We start from the raw sequence: 24,565 nt of genomic DNA, 5'->3' as shown, positions 1-24,565 counted from the left end.
GTAATAATGGGCAAGATGAGGTTTTATGTCTTATCTGACTACAACTGGCCCATATCCATAACCACCACAATATACACTAACCATTGTTTCCTCCCTAAAGCATGTTTTTATTTTCCTTATGAAAAGAGTTATTATGTTACTAAAACTCCTACCTTTAAAAAACTGCTTTGAAAATATGGCTATATAGGTAATGTGGGTATCACTGGATAGAATTCATTTAAAACTGAAAAACTTCGAGAAAATGGAGACCAATCTCCTAAAAGTTATAAAATATTTTTTAGAAATTATTCTCATGTACAAAAAAATAAAAACAATAGTGAGAACCATTCATTTCTGCCAATTTTACTCATACTCAATTCTTTTAAAGCAAAAGACAAACTGTTTAGAAAAAAACTAGATTGTTAAACAGAGCAGTTCTATTTGGACCGAAATTATTTAGAGATAACAGGACAAATGTACGAACACACAAAAGCCATGTGTGGAATCTTCTCAGGGTTTACAGATATTTCCTGTCCTCCCTCTGTCATCAAAACTGCCTATAGGGGCATAAACAACCACAAACCCACCTCGGACTGTATAAAAAGTGATGAATACTTAAAAAGTTGTGTCAGGAAATATTTACTCAACAGAGATTTATTGAGCGCCTGCTTTGTGCCAGGCACTGTTCTAGGGATATTATGGTGTCCAATACAGACAAGTTTCCTACCTAAAATTATGGAAAGTGTAGGGCTTAGATCCTGGTGAGATCGAGACAAAAAAAAAAAAATCAGTAAGTGGAACAATGAGATTATTTCAGCTAGCTGGTGGAAAAGAAGGTGGCCAGGGAAGGCTGCTCTGAGGAGTTGTCTGGTGAGCAAAATCTACGGAAGGCTGTGTCTAGAAACATGTAGAGAAGGAGTATTCCAGGTAGAGGGAATAAGAGAGTAAAGCCCCTATGGAACAAATGAGCTGGGAGTTTTTATGGAAGAGCAAGGATTCCAGTGTGGCCAGGGTGAAGTGATGAAGAAGGGAATGTTAGGAGATGAGGTTAGACAGTGCCCCAAGGCCATACGGTCTTGTCTGCTAGCTGTGATGTCAACTGTATCTGAATGGTAGGGGACCTGGCAACATTTTCTCACTTCTTTTACCTTAAAATGGGTACCTTTTCCTGAGGAAATGCTGAGTTAGGATACCATGCCAATGGACAAAGCATTCCAAGAGGTCATGGATGGTGGTGCTCATGGAAGCCCTGCTGCTAGGGAAAGCAGATCTAATTTTGAAATATTTATATATCCCAAAGGGATGGATTGCTGCTCCTTCTAAGGTGAAAGGGCCGGTGTTACCGACCTACCATCAAGTGAGTCTGGCCACCTGGAGATCAAGCACTCTTTATGGCCAAGTGCTGTTCATTAGTCTCAGTGGATGTTCTGTTGGGATTCATTAGTGGTGGTAGCTAGATTATCCTTGTTGAGAAAAAGATCCCTTGTTTTGGGCTCTGCAAAATCTCCATGCTGCCACCATCACCTCTCCGTTCATACATCCATTGCACAAGTACTGGGGTGCCTGAGGAGAAGGCTAGCTGACATCCATTCAATGGGTTCTCCTGTTCTGTTTAATTGATTTGAGCCTTTTCTGAGGCTGATATTCTCCAATGGGAAATAACTCAAAGCACAGAGAACTGTGTGCTTTGTATCACTACTATAGGTTTATTCTCTTACTTCTGTTCTAGACCTCACCATGGATGGTTCAGGCTTTATTTTCTCATTTCCTGACGGGCCATTTCTGTATTTTGTGTACAGCCATACCTCTTTCAACACAAAGTGGAAAAGCCACTTGCACTGTTCATATTTCTGACCACTGAGAAGATTTCCATTCACCGCTATCCTTAAGGGCCTCTCTTGAGTGGGGCTGTAATGTGGTAGTAATCCATTTGGGGTGTACCAACATATCACACTGATCTGACTGTGAACCAAACACAAGATCAAGATCTTTTCTCCTCTATCAGTTACTCACAGAGAAACCCACCTAAAGTTCATTGACGTGAATCGAGGGAAGGCAATCAGTGATGCAGAGGTAGGAAGCATGGGCATCTGGGTGAACCCAGATGTATGTTCACCTGGTCATGTACTTTACTGGTGCTTTCTGGACTTGTTTGATTCTGATCCAAATGCACCATTTGTGTTATCCAATGAACTGTTCCCCTCTCCAACCCACCTTATGCTTCGTTGGACTTGGTAACACGGAGCTCATGCTTCATTGATTTGGTTTGCTTGGTCAGGTCACATAACCTATTTTTTCATATACAACCCAGGTATTTTATTTTAATCTAAAAATCAAAATGTTTATTTATCTACCAATCTTTTAGATGAGGCCAGACCTGAATGTCTGCTGACAGAAAGCCCTCATTTTCTTTCTTGTGTGAACCACACCCCAATGCATCATTTACATTTCCTGTTTAGGTTTCATTAAAATGGATAAGAACTTAATACTTATAAAGCAACCTAAAATAAGATTATTATACTATTTGATAGTCATCTCACTTGTATCTAATTCAATGACATTCTTCAGCAACTTGCACTTCTTGATTCTTTATAAGACATTTAAAGAAACAGCTCTTCATTTGCAGGTCACATCTCATCATTTATTATGTAATACTAATTATTTTTCATAACTACAATGACAAGTACAACTGGCTTTCACAGGTAAAGAAACAAATATAGCTGATTTTGATTTTGGTAAGCAACAGTTCAGCGGGGGAGAAGAGCAACAAAGTTAGGCTTAAAGTACTTTGGAAATGGCAAGAAGATATTGGGGGAGAAACTTCCGAAATGTCATCGGACATTGGACATCGGACATTCTGATTGAGCATCTCCATAAGTCCACCTCTCCATGAAAACTCTATCAAAAATGGTCAAAATAAACTTTTTTCAGAACTCTGGAAATTAATAAAAGGCATTCAAGAATCTGAGGAATATTTATTAAAACAACAAACTGCTGAATCTTAGTAAGAATAGCAACAAGATATTCTTTTCCTAAAAAAGGCTGTTCCAGCCTCCCAACAACTACTGAACTCCTGAAAACATCACCCATGTGGCAAGCTCCTGAAACTTTGTGGGGTTTATGGTCGACCCTCTGCCTTGGCATCTATGGTACTCGCCACTTCCTACTCACCAGCTACAATTAGCCTTACCAGCTAATGGTCTGTGGACTAGAATTAAATTCCATCCAATATTAAAATATCAAAGTCTTTGCAGTCTATTTTGATAAGACTACAAAGTCTTATCAGTAGAAATGCGCTATAGACCTTACTGTATAAATGCAAACTATTTTTTTAATCCTCCCTAGTGATATGTATAGGAAAGTAAGTACTCACTGAAGCAAATACTTATCTGATCAGCACATTGAGTCCCAATCTATGTTGATATGCTCCAATTATGATACCACATCTGGCACATCCATTTTGATTAGGAATCTCACCTGGTCAAGTTCATGGTAGTCCACCTTCATCTACCACGGTTCATCTAGTTTTTGCAGGAATGAGGCATATAAATAGATTTGGGATATGATGGCAACCCCAACCTCTGCATTCTTAACATTTTTTATGGCAACACTTAAATCTCCAGTTCTCTGGGGGATTGAATATTATTTATCATTTACTATCTTAGCTGCTATGGAGACTGGGCAAAAAAATAGCTGAGGGTCCAAGAGCCAACAATGCCAAAAAAATCTAAAGAGATGCTATAAATATGTCCAATATAGAGATGAATACTATAGCTATTTACAAGGCATAAATTAGACCCTAAGTTAAGGAAAATAAAATAACATAGGAAAAATAAAATTTCAGAATGGAAGAAGGTATAGGTATAAAACAAAATAAGGTGAATTCTGGTTCTGATAGAACTGATATCTGTGTGACTTTGTTATTGATATAACATCTTGGGGACTTATTTTTTCACTGATAAAAAGTATGGGAATTATTAGAGGTCAATGACAGCAGCCCAATTCAGTGATTTTTCTAATGTTTTTTTGGCATTGCAGTAATTGAAGAAACTAAGAGGATAATGAAGAGTAATACATTTTTTAAAAGAGTAATATATTTTTAAATAACAGTATACCTTATATTCAATAAAGAATAAAAGATCCTCTTTGGAAAATCAACTTAAATCATCGGAAAATACCACCTACTCTGGAGGTCACTCATACACACTTCAATTAAACATTGCTACCTATTATAAATTGCCAACCCCCCAACCCAAAACCGTCCTTGCCAATTCTATAGAACACCTAAGGTGTTATATAAGATTCTACAAAGTTTCCATGCACTAGGGTAACTTTCCAGAAACCTACAACCTCTAAATGTGTCCCTGGACCAGATAAGCCCTGAGATGCAGAAGGGCTGTCCTCTCCAGAACGTCAGTTTGTTCCATCCCCTATCCCATATTATCTATAGCCCCTTCCAACATGAAAAAGCTAGAGTGGGCATAGCCCAAATACCCCTAAAGAGTGAGAGAAAAAATCAAAGGTGATGGTGGAGTTATAAAGAGAAGATAGGGTTTAACAAATGAGTATGATTGTTGAATCAGTACATTGATATTTCTTTTAGTCTCCAGTATCTTAGAACAGCTAAAAGGAAAAACCTAAAATTGTGGAACTGTACACCATACAAAACTCTAAAATCTGTTCTATAATTATTTGTTGTGATGTGCTTTAACATTTATTGCTTTTTTTGTATATATGTTATTTTTCACAAAAAAGAAAAAAATTATTGTGATGATAAATACACAACTATATGATGATATTGTGAACCACTGATTATACAGTTTGGATGATTACATGGTATATGAATATATATCAATAAAAAAATAAATAATTAAAAATATCAAAAGCGAATGCAGAGTTATAAAAGAGAAGATAGGATTTAATGAATGTATATGACTCCTGAATCATTATATTGATATTTCATTTAGTCTCCAGTGGCTTGGAGCAACCAGAAGGAAACACCTAAAATTGTGGAATTGTAAACCATACCAAACTCTGAAATCTGTTCTACAACTAATTGTTGTGTGCTTTGAAATGTATTGCCTTCTTGTATATATGTTTTTTTCACAATAAAGAAATAAAATAAATTAATTTTTCAAAATACCACCTATATATTACATGTGAAACTTTTATGTGCTATCTTCTAGATACTTAGATTTTTTAAAACATCTGCTTTTCCAAATAATGTTATTAAGCAAAAAAAATTTTAAAAAAACAGCAATTAAAAAGTATAATGTGCTTGTAAAATGACCTGTTACTTAACCTAAGTTTTACATTCCAAACATTTTTACAGCTATGAAATAGTTGTGCTGAACTCTGGACTACTTTGTGGTAAATGTTATTTTTGAAGAAACACAATGCATTTTCAAGAACAGAAAACACAGATGTGGGAACTGAGAGTGCCTCATTAAGTTGATTTAAAATAGCTCATATTCTATAGTGCTGAGTAAATCAGAAATATGTCAAAGGACAAGGGGGAAAAATCTAGAAAGAAGTGAGGACAATGTCCTTGTATCTGATTTGTGAGGAAGCAAGAATTACATTTTCAGTTTGGCATGAGAACCAGGGGAAAGAGCAAGAGCTGGGCAAACTGCTTACAAGTTACAAGACAATCAGGAATCAAATCCCCAGGGAAATATGGTTGAAGGGAAATTCCACTTTGGAATAGCTGGGAAAGCTTAAGCTCATAATTGCGCCTGCTAATATTACTGAGAGGATGCTGATTTCTTCCTTTGGCTAAACCAGTAAAGGCAAAGAAACATATTTTATAAAACTCAGACAAAGTAAGGTTTTATGGCAAAGCAAAAGAAAAAAGTATTTTACATTTTATATTTTTCTAGACCAGAAGTCCTTTTTTGGGAGATTTAAGAAGAAGCAAATAATTTAGAAAATCCTAAGGAATGTACATATATTCTGGAGACTATCTTGATACAATGACACAAATACTAAGAAACAGCATTAAACTTGGATAGTTATTTGACAAAGTACAGACTTCAATGCACAAATGAACTTACAACTTACACAAAATCTTGGCCCAAACATTAAATTATTCTCCCAGGGAAAAAATGAGATAAAGTGAATCCTTTAAAGCTCAATTCATGTATATGTAACGCACAATGCTTCACACATATACACAATGGTTAATCTGCTCAGAAATAATCAAGGAGTTGACATTATTTGTATTAGATGAAACTGTTGCTAACTGGAGATTGCATTTGCCAATTTACCAAAATTGCAGTAGCAGCAATTTTTAATGGAACTGTTTAAAGTAATTTTTAGTATTTGTTTTTATATTCAATGATATGCCTTTGAAGGACAGTTCATGTATTTATGTAGGCAAAACAAATTATTCTTGGTAGAATTCCTTGCTTTGTACAGTAAGTGATCAGGAGGCAGTTTCATGGTGTATGCAGTTATGGAAAGTTTATGAAAAAAAAAGGACAAAGGGTCCCACTGGTGCACTTTTAGGCATGGAAATCCTAATGGTGGACACACAACCCACAGCTACTTGATTTTTCTTTTTTAACATTGCCTGAATTTTACTTCAGATTTTATGCTGATTTTTCTCTATGTCTATTTCCAGGTTAAAGGAACTCCTATACCATTTAAACACATCTAATTATCATCACATATTTATTTCAGATTTGCTATTAATTTGATTGGACTACCTAGTTTCCTGACTAGGATAAAACCATTCATGCCTTTAATATGTGGAAGGCACTTTCTAATATTAAAACACTCAAGAATATAAGAATGCTTATACTTATAAGAGAAGCAGACTAGCAATGTCTTTATAGCTCAGAAACAGTTGATATTTCAAACATGTTTCCTCTACTTACCAACAAAGAAAATCACCGCCATTGGAAACTGTAATTGCAAATTCTCAGCCACCCAGAAGGTACAAAGAGGGAAAACCATACTTTTTTTGCAAGGTCTTGAAAGAGTAGCTACAATGTATAGTCACTATAATCTTCATGTTTTATAATTTGGAAAGCAGATTAAAAACATATACAATTGAAGATTTATACTAGGGGTATAGATTCCACCTCTTTCTGGCTGGAAATTGAAAAATTCCAACTATCTCCCCAAAGCCTTCTCAAGAGCAATGGTTCTAGACTCTTCACACATATCTCTTTTTAGCAGAAAACCGTGAATGCTGTTTGTACATAATATTACTTATTTCCTTACTCAATTCCCTTACTTTTCCTAAGGCAGGCCCTTGATGATCTTTGTTAGACAACCAGAGACTGTCTGTCACCAAACATGTACTAAGTAAAAGGGACTGTCACTGCTGTCATTGTGTGAGTGCTGTTAGGCCCTGGGTAAGGGTGCTGGCTATTGGTTCTAGAACTCACGTTGGTTTGTTTCTTTAACTATCTGCTTATATCCATTTTGACTTTTTCAAATGATAAATCCATTGAAAGGAAGCCCCATGATAAGCCCATTCTTCTGAGAGAAAATAGGTATTCTCCTCACTATTACCTCTAGTGTAAGGAGTATAACCTCTTTGGATGCCACTTCCGGAATGTATGTGAATATTTGTAATGTATACAGCCATTGGTCCTTCAGTTCTATCTCTAGGCATTTATCCTACAGAAATATTTACACAAATAGATAAACGCATGTACAAGAAAATTTACTAGAACATTGTTTTTAGCAGTAACAAAGTTGAAGTTAACTTCTCCATAAGTAGAAGTATTGATCAAAATATGGCACATATATAAATGGAAAACTTGAGAGCAATTTCTAAAACATGAGATATTTATATTCACTGACATGCAAAGATAACTATGTTATATTGCTCAGTAAAGATGACAGTTATGGAAGAGTATGTGTGTGCACACTCTTGACATATTATCCAGTGTTTTTAAGAAAAGTTATACTTGGATTATATATGTATTTGCATATGCATAGATAAAAGGCTAAAAGGATATTCGTGGAATCATTGAAAGTATGATCTCTGGAGAGTGGAGCAATCACTTTCTTCTCTATACGTATACTGTTTGCATTTTTGTATTAAAATATATGGACATTTTTAAAACATTAAAAATATTCTCATTTGGGGAGGGAACTTTTCCACAGGGAGAGGAAGAGAGAATTAACACAGTATTGTCTCTTGAGGAAAAAGAAATTCATTTTTTGCATCGTGAATATCAGTAAGTCTCATTTTGAATTTGATTAATTTTCTGCAGCTGAGATTGGTCCCACATTTTAACTTTTACTCCAAAATCATTTGTGGACAAAACTCAACTTTTTGAGAGTTCTTAAGCCAAAGAGAACTCTGAGTACGGCTATTCTATATCAAAGAAAATATTCCTAATTCTTACTAGCCCAAGAATTATACCCCTGAGTTGTTGGAAGTCTAAATTATTCTGGGGCCTTCTTGTTTCCCCTTCCCCTCCTTTCCTCCTCTCCTCCTCTCCTCCTCCTCCTCCTCCTCCTCCTTCTCCTTCATTATTACTATTGCCACTTATTGAGTGAGGTATATGATAGGCAGCATATGTAAGCATATGCTAGGCAACATGCAAAATACTTAGTGTTCAAGAGCACTGACTTCTACTATAACCATGGAATATAGTTTTGCAGTGAGAAAGCTGAGTGACACAGGAATGAATTAGTTTCCCAAAGGCCTCAATCTAGTGAACAGTGGAAACAGAATTTCAACACAAGTCTTTTAACTCCAGAGTTCATGGATCTTTGCTATATAATGCTGTTGATAAGGCTACCACAAAAATGTCACTGACATGTTATTCATTTGACAAAAATTTAAGATAATAACAAAATCATCAAGAGTGACATTCTCTTTATAGCATGGTATCACCATCAGAGAATTTTCTAGCCAAAGGAATAACACCTACATATGGAGAGTCTTGGTAAGCTACTGAATAAGTGCAAGAAAGCACATTTCACCCAGTGAGAGAGGATTTTCATAAGAGGGAAGTTAACACCCAGATGGCAAATGTAGTTCACAGATGCCTGACATATGTGCTTTTCTACTGGATCAGAGTTCACTGGGGGAAGTCTCACAGCAAAAGTGCTTCCCAGAAAGAAGACTTAGTGTTTCCTTGTAATCAGAATTGTTCTTGGCTTAAACAACTCCCGTTCTGTCTCTTTATCAGCATCAATTCACAGTTAGTGCCTATCGTGGCATCTGCTGCTGTCTGGGGTTTGCAATTTAGCGCATGGTTCTCACTTTGTCTGCAACCCTAGGGTATCCATGCACTTGTCCAAAGGAGCTCCCTCTTTCCCTTCCTCCATTCTCTCTTTTCTTTTAATGCTATTCCCTCTTCCTCACCTCATTCCTTCTTTTTTTTTCTTCCAAAGTATTATTTCATAAGCAGTACTAAGAACCATACTCTGCCTGCTATTTACCAGAAACATTCAGGATGCACAGTCCCACCTGGAGAAGCTCGCTGTCTAGAAGTCAGAAACATAATCATGCGTTGTTGTAATGTATACAGTACCATGGAATCATAGAAGAGGGACAGCTAATGGCATCTATTAACTCTATTTCTGCAGAAGCTGGTGTCTGCCCCATCCCTGTTTCCTCAAGTGAAAGAAAAGTTTGAAGATCCTCTTTCATCCCATTTTTACATGTTGTGAATGATGGCTCTCAAGAAGAACTGAACTGAAATCTTAGGTTCTTTAAAATAGTTCCATGTCATATCCTTATAAAGGTTATAATGTGATTGAAAACAATTTTATTAATCTAAAGTTTCTAGGCTTTCTGGAAAGTGGAGCACAGTTTAAGAAAAATAGCAATCGACTCAGAAAACATGGATACTTCCACTACCAACCTCTACCACCTACAAAATAAGAGTGTATCTTTTAACTAACTTTTTGGAAAAAAATTGATAGTATATATTTAAGGGCTTAAAATATCTATGCATTTGACTCAACATTTCCATTTTCAAGAAGCAGTCTAAGGAAATCATTAAAACATGTCATGACAATTGTATACCAATGGCCATCATAGTGTTGTCTATCATAGAAAAAAAAAGCTGAAACAACAAACCAAAATGTTTTATTGTAGAGGGCAGATTATATTTATGGTATATCTATACCATGGAATGCTTTAGAATCATTAAAACTTATTACGAGTATACTTATTCACACAGAGTGATATACATTAGTATATGGTTGTATCTCCAATATCTAGAATAGTATTTGGTGCTAAAGAGTAGATATTAAATAAATTTTGTGAATATTCTATAAAGTCGAAAGTCAGCATAGAGTAGCACGTCATTTTCAAAACACTATAATTATATACAAAAATATCTGGGGCAAGATGGGGCCTCTCTCTCTCACACAGCAAGCAAACTCACTGCCCTCCCCCTGTCTACGTGGGACATGACTCCCAGGGGTGTGGAACTTCCTGGCAACGTGGGACAGAAATCCTAGAATGAGCTGGGACTCAGCACCAAGGGATTGACAAAACCTTCTCAACCGAAAGGGGGAAGAGCAAAATGGGACAAAACAAAATGTCAATGGCTGAGAGATTCCAGAGTCAAGAGGTTATCCTGGAGGTTAGTCTTAGGCATTAAATAGATATCACCTGTTTAGTTAAAGTGTAATGGAGAAGCGGGAGAGAACTGCCCGAAAATGCGGAGCTGTGCTCCGGTGGCCATGTTTCTTGAAGATAACTGTATGATGAAATGGCTGTCGCAGTGTGACTGTGTGGTTGTGAGAGCCTTGTGTCTGATGCTCCTTTTGTCTACCTTGTCGATGGACAAGTAAAACATATGGATTAAAAATAAGTAAATAATAGGGGGAACAAATGTTAAAATAAGTTTAGTAGATTGAAATACTGGTGATCAGTGAAGGGGAGGGGTAAGGGGTATGGCGTGTATGAATTTTTTTCTGTTTTCTTTTTATTGCTTTTTCTGAATTGATGCAGATTGTCTAAGAAATGATCATGATGATGAATATACAACTATGTGATGATAGTGTGAGCTATTGATTATATAACAAGAATGGAATGATCATATGATAAGAATGTTTGTGTCTGTATGTGGTTATGCATCATAAATTTAAAAAATAATTAATTAAAAAACATCTGGAGAACACATATCAAAATGTTCAGTGGTAATTTCTGGATGGTGGTATTGGTGAGTAAGTTCTATTTCCAAATCTTTACACCAATCCCCAACTTCCACTCTAATCCATTTCCACACCTCAGCCAGAATAATCTGGAAAAAAATTCAAATCTGGCCATGTTACTACCCTGATCAAAATTCTTCAGTCATTTAATTTGCTCTTATGCTAAGCCCCAAAAGTGCAACCTGGCTTATAAAGCCCTGCCTGCTCTGACTTCTATTTCTCTACCACCCCCTCATATTCTGTACTCCTGCCACTCTGAACACCTCTCATTTTTTATTAGGTACAGCCCTCTCCCGTCCCTCTAAACCTCTGTACAAGCTGCTCTCTCTGGCTAGAATGTTATTCATCATACCTGATCCGGCTCAAACCCCCTTTTCAACTTTAATTTGGATACCAGGACTTTGGAAGTCTTTCCTGACCCCTACCCGCCTCTATCAAATCTGTGCGAGGCACCCAGTTCTATAGCGCCCTCTGGTCCTTTATGTGTGCACCTTATGACCCCATACTATTATTCATTTTTTTCCCCACTTCACATTCACCCTTGTGTGCTTTTGCATTTTGGATTGATTCATTCTTGGGCCACAGCATCAAGCACAGTGACTGGCACTTAATAGACATTTCAATGAATACATGGCTGACTATCATCTTTAATTTAGCTCTATTTATGTAAATGTGTGAAACATTAAAAAGCATATAAAGCGTGTAAGTAGGCTGAGGGTGGTAAAGGCAAGGTTGTAAACAGTTTGGAAGAGACATGGTGTACTCATTCCTTGTGGATTGAAAAGAGTTCTTATAAACACAAGTGGTAGTTTGCATGCCACTCCAACTTCAAGGGGCCAGACTGGCTCTGCCCCAAGTTATAGCCCCCCTACACCTGAAGTTTTTCCTTGACTCTGTGATAAATAATTTTGTAAGGTTAATCAATTTCTTCTTTTAATGTGCAAATACTTCTAGTTGTTTTATGCTGTCATTTATACCTTAATGTGATCTAATTAATTTCCTCCTATTCAAAAATGCTTATTCCGTACCACCATGTGTCATACATAATACTAAATCAGGATGTACAATGTCAAGAAGACACAGTCCCTGCCCCCAAAAAGCTCATGGCTGAGAATCAAAAGGAGAATAATTTAGTGTTTGGTAAAAACAAAGAAGAGAAAAAACTTGGTGTGTGTTTCTCAGTGATATCTTCTGATACCAGAAGTAGTTCATTTGTACATCTCCTGTTTTCCTAATTTACTCTTTTCCTTTTGTCTATAGTCAGTTCTTCATAATGATGCTTGCTTTATTAAATGAGGGTGAAATAGGACACTCTTTCCATTCAGAAAAATGTTTGTCATCTCCTTTGCTGTTCCTACCTGCAACTACTAAACCATGTACGCGGAGTCCCTTTTATGAGTAAGAGGGCAAGTGGTTAAGCAACAAATTTTTAGGCACAACTCAAGTTGGTAAGTAGCCAGTACTTTTTCAACTGATGCATTGCCTCCTGGCTTAATCATTTTTCCCAAAACTGTCATGATTTTTGAGTCAGTGTTCAATGACTGTGAACATATGTGCAAGGGATCATACACAAAATAATACACAGTTCCCTTTACCTCTTAAACCTAGCTTAGGAAATGTATAACAACACTCATGTTAATTGTTCCCACTAATCTACAAAGGAGAGGCTCAAAATCTATAAATGTCTAAATTTCCATTCAAGACTTTGTAGTAAAACTCGAATAAGTGCACAAAACATGGGTAATAATAATAATGTGGCAATAACAGAACCTTGCCTCAAATAAAAAGAGAGTCCTGGCATGCACCCTGAGTTAGCCTGCTGTAAATGCGCTGTGAAAATGCTCCCTTGCAATAGCTTCGTCTCTGTCCATTATTAACCAGAGATTGGGTCTGTTTCCTCTTCAACTTAAAAATCATCAGTAAAGAATATCTTCATTTCCTCCGAAAAAAAAATAAATGCAGGCAAAGGTCAGAGAGCCACATTCCATGGACGCTGTCCACAGTAGGGCAAAGTGCAAGGCAAATGGCCTGAACCAAAGATCGCTGGTCCCTACTCAGCACCGAGAATCTGGGGCCCTCTCTCCCGCTCCCTCAGCACCAAAGCAAGGAGAATTTCTAGTCCCTGAGGACCCATTTCCCGTGGCTCTGGGGGAAGATTCTGTCCTATCAGGTGTATGTTAATGCTCTATCTGAATGTTTAGCTAAGTCACCACTGTGGGAATTCCTTTCAGAATCAAAGGCAAAATTTTCCCCAGAAATTTGTTTCTGAGTACCAAGCTCCTACAGAGGGAAGGAGCTTCCTATCCCCTTTCTATATCATTTACCAAATTCTTTCACTGCTTTTCTACTTTCTAATTGCTATTACCCTTGCTTAACACCCTCCCCACGTTGCCCTGTAAGCAGATTTCCATCTGCTCACACTACCCTTTATAATCTGCCCTTCCTACTGCCACTGTATTTATCTTTCTATAGCATAGATTAGATCCTGACTTTCGTGGTTTAAAACACATGCATAAGCAGTAAGCACGATTATGTAGCTTAAACACACGCCCCACTCCTTTTGTTAATTCGTTAATCCAACAAATACTTAATGAATGATCAAGGTGCTAGGAACGTCAAGTTAAGGATGGGATAATGTTCAGGATTGTCAAAAAATGAGGAGATTGGAGATGGGATGAAGGTATCTGCAGTCTCGTATACATTCATACTAATAAAACACACCAATTAAAAAAAAATAGAATAGAGTGCCAAGTGTAAATGGTGTAAAACATGTCCATATCAATAAGACTGTGAAAACAAAATGCCTAAAAAAGATTGTGTCATTTACTTTGGCCCCAGCCTGGTAACTGGAATGGGAAGTCGGATCACTAAAGATAAGACAGAACTTGGGTTTTATTTCCATATTCCCTCATGGCACTTATCACAGTGCCTTGGACATAGTAGGTTTGCAAAAAGAACTTGTGAGAATTATTTGCCATTGTGAGCTGTTGTTGTATACAATGTAATTATGTTTGAGCCTGTGTACAGTACAATTTCTTATTAGTTTTCAAGAAAAGATGGTTTCTAAAATTTTGGTTAAATCAGAATTAATGCTTAGGGAGTACAGTCTTTAAAGAGTGTTGAATCCCAAAGCCATCTAATATTGAATTATTTTTTAGTGTGATTCTTTTTTTTTGTGTGGCACATTATTCACATAGCAGTCCATCCACAGTGCCGTGAAAGATGACAACATTTTGATGAAGGGACAGTCCATCTCAATCCTATCAGCAAGACCCCCAACTTAGGCACTGAGACCAAGATCATTTCCGGAAGATGGCAGTGATTGCTTTTGTTCCTGCTTTACTGCAGAAACAGATGCACGAAATATGAGACGTGGACCTCTGCATTAAATTTCTGGAGAGCTCATTGTCTAGGAGGAATTCTCCACCTTACTTGAGACATAGCTTGGTGGACATGCACATAGGCATGTGTGGGATGGCGCATGTGTTTGGAAGACGGACAGAGCAGCTTTGAAAGACAACATTCCTTCAGGGAAGCAACTCTGCTATGTGTATCTGCTTACTCTACACAAGTGATAGTACGACATTTTTTTTCAGGCAAACTCAGCTTCTCTCTCACATTTTCACTCTTTCATTACTAAGGGAATTATGAAGACCCTTTACTACTACCGTTGTTTATATTAAATCATTAACAGACCCAGCAGTTGTTTGAAGAAAATCTCATATATGCTATTTCTCCAGTAATGATCAGGTACTAAATATGAGGACATATGAACATGATGCTATTGGCTACAGAAACATTCTTCAATACTTTTACAGGGGTGCTGTTGGACTCTTACTAACCGACCTAATTAGGGACTTCTTCATACAATTTATTGAATATCTCATTACTTCGCATCATTTGTGAACAAATCAAAACAGTCTCCACTTTCATGGGGCTTGGACTCTGCTCTCTCTGCTCTGTTTGTCCTGACTTATAGGTATTGGCATTAGCTGTTTTGAGGTAAAATTGCCTTAAACAGGAATCAAACCAGCAACTCCTGCTGTTCCCTCTGTTTGGAACCCCCCTCTTCCCGGTTCTCTCATGGCTGTCTCCTCGTCATTCAGGCATGAGCCCACACATCCACCTCCTTTGCCTGACCTTTGGGGACTTCTCTCCTAACGCCACCAACCCTCACAGCAGTCATTAAACCAGATTCCTTTGTCCTGTTTCCTCTGAAACACAGTACCACCAGCAATCGGTTTAGTCATTTATCTCCTTGTATATTACCTTCTCCATCACTAGAATTTAAGCTCCATGAGAGCAAGCAGGTGAGGCTTCCTCAAGACTGATTCCTCAGTGACCTCATAGTGCCTGATACGCATGTTGAATAAACAAATGATTCTTGGTGTCACTATGAGGCTCTCAAACAGTGCTTCCCAACAGAAACACAACGTTCAAGAACGCCCTAGAGAAGTACACAGCCGAAGCCCCTGCCCCAGGCCCCGTACCAGGAGGAGGGCTTGTAGGAGGTGCTGCACCCAGAGAACTGCGTCAAGCTTGTGGTCGAGGAAGTTGTGAGGACCCCTCGAGAAAGTCCAGAAGTTTCTGGCTTTTGACATCGTGGATGAGGACATGAAGCTGATGGTGTCCTCATTGCTCAAGGTTATGTCCTTGCCCAAAATGCCCCATCATGCTCCTCCAGCCTCACCCTGTCCGTTATTAAACGAGACAACGGTCTGCTCCACCCGAGAAGGCCGTGGCAACCCCAGAGTCCAGGGCCCACTTTCCGACCCCAGCCCCTATGACCCGTGCCTGGAAAACGGTGGCTTGTGGGGGCACCAGGGACCAGCTCTTCAAGTAGAAGAAAACCCGGCAGCTCCCGGGCTGCCTGGAGACCTGCCACCAATGGACAACACTCATCCGGTCCTGAGGGGCCTGGACAGGCTGGAGTCCGTTCCCATGTTTACAGCGGGGTATGGCAACATGCTCAGGGGACTTGGGTGGCACCACCTCATTGGTCTGCTGGAGCCTCCTGCCGCCAACCTCTCCCCAGACAGCTCAGGTGGGGGCCCAGCAGGGCCATGTTACCATCCCAACTCCCAGTCAGGCTGCCGGCAGCTCCCTGCACCGAGAACGGAGACCCCTCCTGGCTCTCACCAGGGCCACAGGGAGCCCCATCAGCTTCTCTCAGCCCTGACTAGGCAGGCTCTTTTCAGACAGAGGACAGAGCTGTGCCAGGGCTGTCCCTGCCCTCAGTACCTGCTGATATTTTTCTGGAAAGAATAAAACTGCCTTTCTCTTTGGCAAAAAATAAGTAAAAAGGAAGAGATTAAATTAATTTCAGAAATACGTTTTATTTAGCCCAACATATCTAAAACATTGTCATTTCAACATCAAATTAATGTTAAAATATTTTAATGGGACATTGTACACCATTTTGGTCATATAGTCGTCAGAGTCTGATGTGTATTTCACACTAATAGCACATCTACCTTCAGACTCTAAATTTTCTCTGGAAATACTTGATCTGTATTTAGATTTCACAAAAATTTGTAGCTGAAAAAGTAGATTCACATATAGAGGTTGTTCTAAACATATTTAAAAGCTTTTCAATAACTGAAGATCACTTTAAATTTATTTTATTAAAATCAAGTAAAATTGGAAATTTAGTTTCCCATCATACTAGCCATATTTCGAGTGTTCAAGAGCCTCATGTAACTAGAATCTACAATGTTAGACAGTGGCGCTTTAAAATATCCTGTTTAAATTGCAGTAATTATTATTTGAACCTTTCTGAAATAATTCGTTACTAAAAGTAAAGCATCAACATGTATTTTCAAAAGTAAACCTCTAATAATATATAACATTGTCAAAGTTACCCCTGTATTAAGATTAGTCATTTTTATTCACTTGTCATGAAAGATTTTATTCACTTGTCATGAAAGATATTATTCAAGAGGAAATGGGTTTATATTTGCAAGCTTGTCAGGGACTATACAAAGGCCACAGCTTATGCATCTGTGTAGTAGTCCAGAGTGGTGGAACATAATTACTGTACCATTAATAATTGTGACAATTTAAAATGACTATTGTAACCTGACCTTATCAGGCTTTTATAGATACTTGCTTACAGAAAATGCTGCCCTTTACAGAATTTCCTGCCCTAAATAGTTCCTGGAGGCCTCAGGATATGTACCTAGATGATGGACTTCGAGTCAATCATGTGCATAAAAGATGCCGTCCAGGGGTACACAATATACTGATTTATTACCGCACAATATTTTAGTTTCCTTTTTTTCTTTTCTGACATCTGGGCATGCTCATGGGAAGGTGTTGCACACACATTATGATGTGTGTGTGTGTGCATGGCAGGGGTCAAGAACCGTGATTATTCTAGAAAGGTAATCTTACAGACTAGTCACAATGTAGACAAGGAAATAGTTTTGATACCTTGTGGTCACATCATTTCTGATCCTTGTCAAGTGAAGTAACATCATTTGGACACGGATAAATTTAGAGCTTATAATATAGCTCAGCAAACAAATGAATTTTCTCAGTATGGGGCATATAGTTTGGATGGGGATCCATTTTTTGAAGGGATTTGAAAGAGTGAGATTGACGTGTTACTTATTAATCTATACTCCTACTCACGGTGGATAAGCTGAAATTATTTTCTTTTGTTTTTCATTCACACAAAGCTCTTAGAACTAGGAATTTGGGATGCTTTAAAATGCTGTCATTTATTTGTTTTAATTGCCAGGTACTTTATTAGACAATACTGTTCCAAAGAGCCCTTGCATTCACTTAAGAATCTACAAGGTGGAAGAGCCAAGATGGTGGCTTAGTGAGGTGTGGGATTCAGTTCGTCCTCCCGAGCAGCTAGTCAATAGCCAGGAACAGTACGTTAACAACTGTTAATGACCGGACACACAGCATACCCCAGTCTGGACAAGTTGGACCGGCTGAGAACCCACCCAGAACTGTGAGTTCCCCAAGCCACGATGGCTGATGCCCTTCCCCCACAGGCTGCTTCCCAGAGAGGAAAAGAAAGAGACTTTACTAGCAGCAGGGGCTGAGCACAACCAAGCTCCAATTGTGGAATTAATTAACAAATTTTGAGTACTAAAAATAGGCCCCTAGCTTAGCTGAACCTCAAGTAAAAGCTGAGGTTGCTGGATTTTGCCATGGCACAGAGGGGACAGGACTGATGGAAAAAGAAAAAAGAAACCAAGGCTTTTTGGTTTGGACAGCACAGAGGGTCTGGGCCCTGAAGGAAAGGCGGGGGGGGGGGGGGGGGTGGCGTGGCACATAGGACCTGTAGATATACAAAATATTGTACAAACTTCAGCTTTTGACTGGGAAACCCAAGGAACTGGGGTCCTGCTCTGAAAAGGATTTTGTTTGTTTGTTTTCTTCTTTTGTGGCTGTGTTTCCACAGCTTGACTGCTCTTTGGATACACCCGCAGGGCTTCTCAGGCTCCAACTGCCCCAAGCAGGGGCAGAATTAAGCTTGTTTGAGAGTTTGTCTGGAGGCTGTGCCTTCCCAGGAGAGGGGTGGGGCCCAGCTCAAGTGGACTCCCTCCCTCAAGGAATTCAGGCCCCAAAACTGAAGCCATTAAAGCCAGCCTACAACCTCTTCTCTGTCTCAACCACACCCCCAGCAGGAAGAGTGTGCTGAAGTTAAAGATACCACATCACCGCATACTAGTGGGACCTGCAGGCAGACAAGTACCACATAACTGGGAAGTTTAGAAAAAACACAGAATCCAGAGGCTTCATAGGAAAGTCTTTCAACCTGCTGAGTCTCACCCTTAGAGAAAACTGATGCAGGTGACTCTTTCCTCCTGAGAGGAGGCCAGTTTGATCTGGGAAAATCTGACTGGGGTCTATAATACCTAAGTAGACCCTCCTATGGGGGAAAAAGTCACCATACAGGCAGGGCAAGAAACAAGAAAGCAAGAACTGAAAAATTCTGATCTGTTAAACTAAACCTAAGCTAGAGCTCTAGAATAAGCTGAACTGATGTCAAAGAACAGATAGACAGTAAAGTCATCCTACAAGAAAATCCTAGGTAAAAAAAAAAGTGAAAACAATCTCCAGAATAAACTAAATAAGGTAATTAAATGCCTAGATGCCAGCAAAAAATAACGAATCATTCTAGAAAAATTGACGCTATGGCCTGGTCAAAAGAACAAACCAACAATTCAAATGAGATATAAGAGCTGAAACAATTCATTCAGAATGATGGAACAGACATGGAAAACCTCATCAAAAATCAAATCAATGAATTGAGGGAGGATATAAAAAAGGCAAGGAATGAACAAAAAGAAGAAACTGAAAGTCTGAAAAAACAAATAACAGAACTTATGGGAATTAAAGGCACAGTTAGAAGAGATGAAAAAAACAATGGTATCCTACAATGTTAGATTTCAAGAGGCAGAAGATAGGATTAGGGAACTGGAGGTGGGACATCTGAAATCCAACAAGTAAAAGAAAATACAGGGAAAATATGAGCAGGGACTCAGGGAATTGAATGACAACTTGAGGCACATGAATATACATGTTGTGGGTGTTCCAGAAGAAGAAGATAAAGGAAAAGGAGGAGAAAAACTAATAGAGGAAATTGTCACTGAAAAGTTGCCAACTCTTATGAACAACTTAAAATTACAGATCCAAGAAGTGCAGCATACCCCAAACAGAATTGATCCAAATAGATGTACTCCATGACACTTAATAATCAGAACATCAGATGTAAAAGAGAAAGAAAGAATCTTGAAAGGACCAAGAGAAAAGCAATCTATCACATACAAGGGAAGCCCAATAAGACTTTGTATAGATTTCTCAGTAGAAACCATAGAGACAAGAAGACAGTGGTATGATATATTTAAGATACTAAAAGAGAAAAACTGCCAACTGAGAATTCTGTATCCAGAAAAATTGTCCTTCAAAAATGAGGGGGAAATTCAAACATTTTCAGACAAAAAAATCACTGAGAGAATTTGTGACCAAGAGACTGGCTGTACAAGAAATACTAAAGTGGGCACCAGAGACAGATAGGAAAAGACAGGAGAGAGAGGTGTGGAGAAGAGTGAAGAAATGAAGAATTTTGGTAAAGGTAAAAAGAAGAAAAATTAGATATGACATATAAAATTCAAAAGGCAAAGTGGCAGAAGAAAGTACTGCCTGTACAGTAATAACACTAAATATTAATGGATTAAATTCCCCCCAAAAAACTGACGAGGAGGGAAGGTACCTAACTCATTCTATGAAGACAACATCACCCTCATACCAAAGTCAGACAAAGATACTAAAAGAAAAGAAAATTACAGACCAATCTCTCTAATGAATATAGATGCAAAAATCTTCAACAAAATTCTTGCAAATCGAATCCAACAGCACATTAAAAGAATTATACACCATAACCAAGTAGGATTCATCCCAGGTATGCAAGGATGGTTCAACATATGAAAACAACTAATGTAATACACCATATCAACAAATCAAAGCAGAAAAACCACATGATCATCTCGACTGATGGAGAAAAGGTATTTGACAGAATTCAACATCCTTTCTTTTTGAAAACACTTCAAAGAATAGGAATAGAAGGGAACTTCCTCAGCATGATAAAGGGAATATATGAAAAACCCATGGCTAACATCATCCTCAATGGGGAAAAACTGAAAAGTCTCCCCCTAAGATCAGGAACAAGATAAGGATGTCCACAATCACCATTGTTATTCAACATTGTGTTGGAAGTTCTAGCCAGAGCAAGTAGACAAGAAAAAGAAATACAAGGCATCAAAATTGGAAAAGAAGAAGTAAAACTCTCACTATTTGGAGATGATATGGTACTATATGTCAAAATCCTGAAAAATACACAGCAAAACTATCAAAGCTGATAAATGAATACAGCAAAGTGGCAGGTTGCAAGATCAACACTCAAAAATCTGTAGTGTTTCTATACACTAGTAATGAACAATCTGAGGGGGAAATCAAGAAAAAAATTCCGTTTACAATTGCAACCAAAAGAATAAAATATTTAAGAATAAATTTAACTGAGGATACAAAAGAGCTATACAAAGAAAACTGCAAGAAATTGCTAAAAAGAAATCACAGAAGACCTAAATAAATGGAAGGGAAGACTAAATATAGTTAAGATGTCAATTCTACCTAAATTGATTTATAGAGTCAATGCAATACCAATTAAAATCCCCAAAACTTACTTTTCAGAAATAGAAAGAAAAAAAAACAAATTTATCTGGAAGGGCAGTGTCATGGTCAGATTCATGTGTCAACTTGGCCAGGTGGTGGTACCTGTTTGTCTGGTTGGGCAAGTACTGGTCTGTCTTTTGCTGTGAGGACATTTCATAGCATTAAATCATGATCCCGTAAGCTACATCCACAGCTGATTCCATTTGTAATCAGCCAAGGGGAGTGTCTTCTTTAATAAGTGATGCTTAATCTAATCACTGGAAACCTTTTAAGGAGGATTCAGAAGACACAGGCTCTCTTCCTGCTTTGGCTAGTGAGCCTCTTCTGTGGAGTTCATCCAGACCTTCCATCAGAGTCCTCAGCTTCACAGCCTGTCCTACAGATTTTGGACTCTACATTGCCACGGTTACATGAGGCACTTATATAAATTTTATATTTATGAATATTCCCTGTTGATTCTGTTTCTCTAGAGAACCCTAAATAATACAGGCAGGGTGCCCCAAATAGCTAAAAATATCCTGAGAAAGAAAAATGAAGTCAGAGGTCTCACACTACCTGACTTGAAGGCGTATTATGAAGGTATAGCAGTCAAAACAACATGGTACTGGCATAAAGATAGATATACTGACAAATGGAATAGAATAAAGTGTTCAGATATAGACCCTTTCATCTATGGACAATTGATTTTTGATAAGGCAGTCAAGCCAACTCACCTGGGACAGAACAGTCTCTTCAATAAATGGTACTTAGAAAACTGGATATCCACATGCAAAATAATGAAAGAGGATCCATATCTCACACTCTATACAAAAATTGACTCAAAATGGATCAAAGACCTAAATGTTAGATCAAAGACCTAAATGTTAGATCTAAGACCATAAAACTTTTAGAAGAAAATGTAGGGAAATATCTTATAAATCTTTTAATAGGAGGCGGTTTCCTAGACCTTACACCCAAAGCACAAACATTGAAGAAATAAATAATAAATGGGAACTCCTCAAAATTAAACACTTTTGTGCATTGAAGAACTTTGTTGAGAAGGTAAAAAGACAGCCTATACAATGGGAGACAATATTTGGAAATGATATTTCAGATATGAGTCTAGTAACCAGAATATATAAAGAGATTGTTCAACTCAACAACAAAAAGACAAACAACCCAATTACAAAATGAGCAAAAGACATGAACAGACACTTCTCAGAAGAGGAAATACAAATGGCCAAAAGGCACATGAAAAGATGCTCAACTTCGCTGCCTATTAGGGAAATGCAAATCAAAATCACAATGCGATATCATCTCACACCCACCAGAATGGCCGCACCCACGGCCACCAGAATGACCATTATCAATAAAACAGAAAATGACAAGTGCTGGAGAGGATGTGGAGAAAGAGGCACACTTATCCATTTTTGGTGGGACTGTCAAATGATCCAACCGCTGTGAAGGCAGATTGGTGTTTCCTCAGGAAGCTAAGTATAGAATTGCCATATGATCCGGCAATACCATTGCTAGGTATCTACTCAGAGGACATGAGGGCAAGGACACAAATGAACATTTGCACACCAATCTTTATAGCAGCATTATTTACAATTGCCAAGAGATAGAAACTGCCCAAATGTCCATCAACAGATGAGTGGCGAAACAAGCTGTGGTATATACATACGATGGAATTTTACACAGCTCTGAGACAGAATAAAGCTATGAAGTATATAACAACATGGATGGATCTTGAGGACATTATGGTGAGTGAGAATAGCCAGAAACAAAAGGACAAATACTGTATGGTCTCACTAATATGGACTAACATTAATGAATAAACTTGGAGAATTTCAGTTAAGAACAGAGACCATGAGGAGATAGAAATAGGTGGATATTTTGTAATAGGATATTTTGTAATTGGAGCTGAAGGGATATAGATTGTGCAACAGGACTGATTGTAAAAATTTAGAAATGGACAACACAATACTACCTAACTGTAATACAATAATGCTAGTACACTGAATGAGGCTGAATGTGAGAATGATAGAGGGAGGAAGGCTGGGGGCACAAATGAAATCAGAAGGAAAGGTAGATGATAAAGACTGAAACGGTATAATCTAGGAATGCCTAGAGTGTACAATGATAGTGACTAAATGTACAAATTTAAAAACGTCTTTTCATGAGGAAGAACAAAGGAATGTCAATATTGCAGCTTGTTGAAAATAGATGGTAATTCATATTTTAAAATTTTAGCTTATGTGTGAGACTAAAGCAAAAAATGTTTATTTAGTACAATATTTATTTATTTATTTTGATTGGCAGGCATGGGAATCAAACCCAGGTCTCCGGCATGGTAGGAAAGAGCTCTGCCACTCTGCTGCCATCACCAGCCCCAAAATTTATATTTTGACTAATGCATTTCCTAATATAACTTATGTGGACTGTTTAATTGAACACCATAAGTACATGGAACCTTGAGTAGGGCATGAGATTTTGATGGTTTGTCAAGTGATGCCCCGATAAACCCCAGAGTGATTTGAACAGTGAATAAAAAAGTATTTGCAAAGTCCCCTTGGGGAAATGGTGAGAAAGGGGGAAAATTCAACTTCTCTATGAGGAGAATTCCTGATATTCTCACAATCAGTGTGGACAACTAAAGCAATAGGCCAAGTCCTCAATCTTGGGGTTTGTTCACATGAAACTTATCCCCGCAAAGAATAGACTAGGCCTACTTAAAATTAGGCCTAAGAGTCACCCAAAGAACCTCTTTTGTTGCTCAGATGTGGCCTCTCTCTCTTTCAGCCAACACGACAAGCAAACTCACTAGCCTGCCCCTCTCCCTCTCTATGTGGGACATGACTCCCAGGTTATAAACCTTCCTGGCAACGTGGAACAGAAATCCTAGAATGAGCTGAGACTCAGCATCAAGGGATTGAGAAAATCTTCTCGACTAAAAGGAGGAAGAGCGAAATGAGACTAAATAAAGTGTCAATGGCTGAGAGATTCCAAACAGAGTCAAGAGGTTATCCTGGAGGTTATTCTTACGCATTAAATAGATATTACCTTGTTAGTTAAGGTATAACAGAGAGGCTGGAGGGAACTGTCTGAAAATGTAGAACTGTGTTCCAGTAGCCATGTTTCTTGAAGATGTTTGTATAAGGATATAGCTTTCACAATGTGACTGTATGATTGTGAAAACCTTGTGTCTGATGCTCCTTTTATCTATAATATGGACAAATGAATAAAACATATGGATTAAAAATAAATAAATAAT

At 38.1% G+C, this 24,565-nt stretch overlaps 1 protein-coding gene and 1 long non-coding RNA gene across 3 annotated transcripts; one reads left to right on the top strand and one right to left on the bottom strand.

The window, feature by feature from the left end:
• Positions 1–2,677: 2,677 nt before the first annotated feature.
• LOC143686342 (uncharacterized) lies at positions 2,678–15,455 on the bottom strand. The gene is made up of 3 exons (XR_013177072.1): positions 15,388–15,455; positions 3,457–3,500; positions 2,678–2,877 (listed from the first exon to the last, which is right to left on the bottom strand). It is a non-coding gene; the product is annotated as an uncharacterized LOC143686342 (long non-coding RNA).
• Positions 15,456–15,507: 52 nt separating this feature from the next.
• Positions 15,508–24,414, top strand: LOC143688788 (uncharacterized). 2 transcript variants are annotated; one of them, XR_013178310.1, is made up of 3 exons: positions 15,508–16,162; positions 17,861–18,082; positions 24,094–24,414. XR_013178310.1 is itself a non-coding variant. In XM_077167087.1 (2 exons), the coding sequence occupies exons 1-2, from the start codon at positions 15,733–15,735 to the stop codon at positions 18,016–18,018; spliced, it is 588 nt and encodes a 195-aa protein (XP_077023202.1). In that variant the 5' UTR covers positions 15,508–15,732; the 3' UTR covers positions 18,019–18,127. The 2 variants fall into 2 exon arrangements, 1 of the variants encoding a protein (XP_077023202.1); XM_077167087.1 differs by lacking the exon at positions 24,094–24,414 and having other exon boundaries at positions 17,861–18,127.
• The last annotated feature ends 151 nt before the right edge of the window (positions 24,415–24,565 follow it).

This window comes from Tamandua tetradactyla, chromosome 6 (assembly GCF_023851605.1).
Source record: "Tamandua tetradactyla isolate mTamTet1 chromosome 6, mTamTet1.pri, whole genome shotgun sequence".
NCBI lineage: Eukaryota > Metazoa > Chordata > Mammalia > Pilosa > Myrmecophagidae > Tamandua > Tamandua tetradactyla.
The sequence above is the reverse complement of the archived record's forward strand: the minus strand, read 5'-3'. Positions and strand labels throughout refer to the sequence as shown.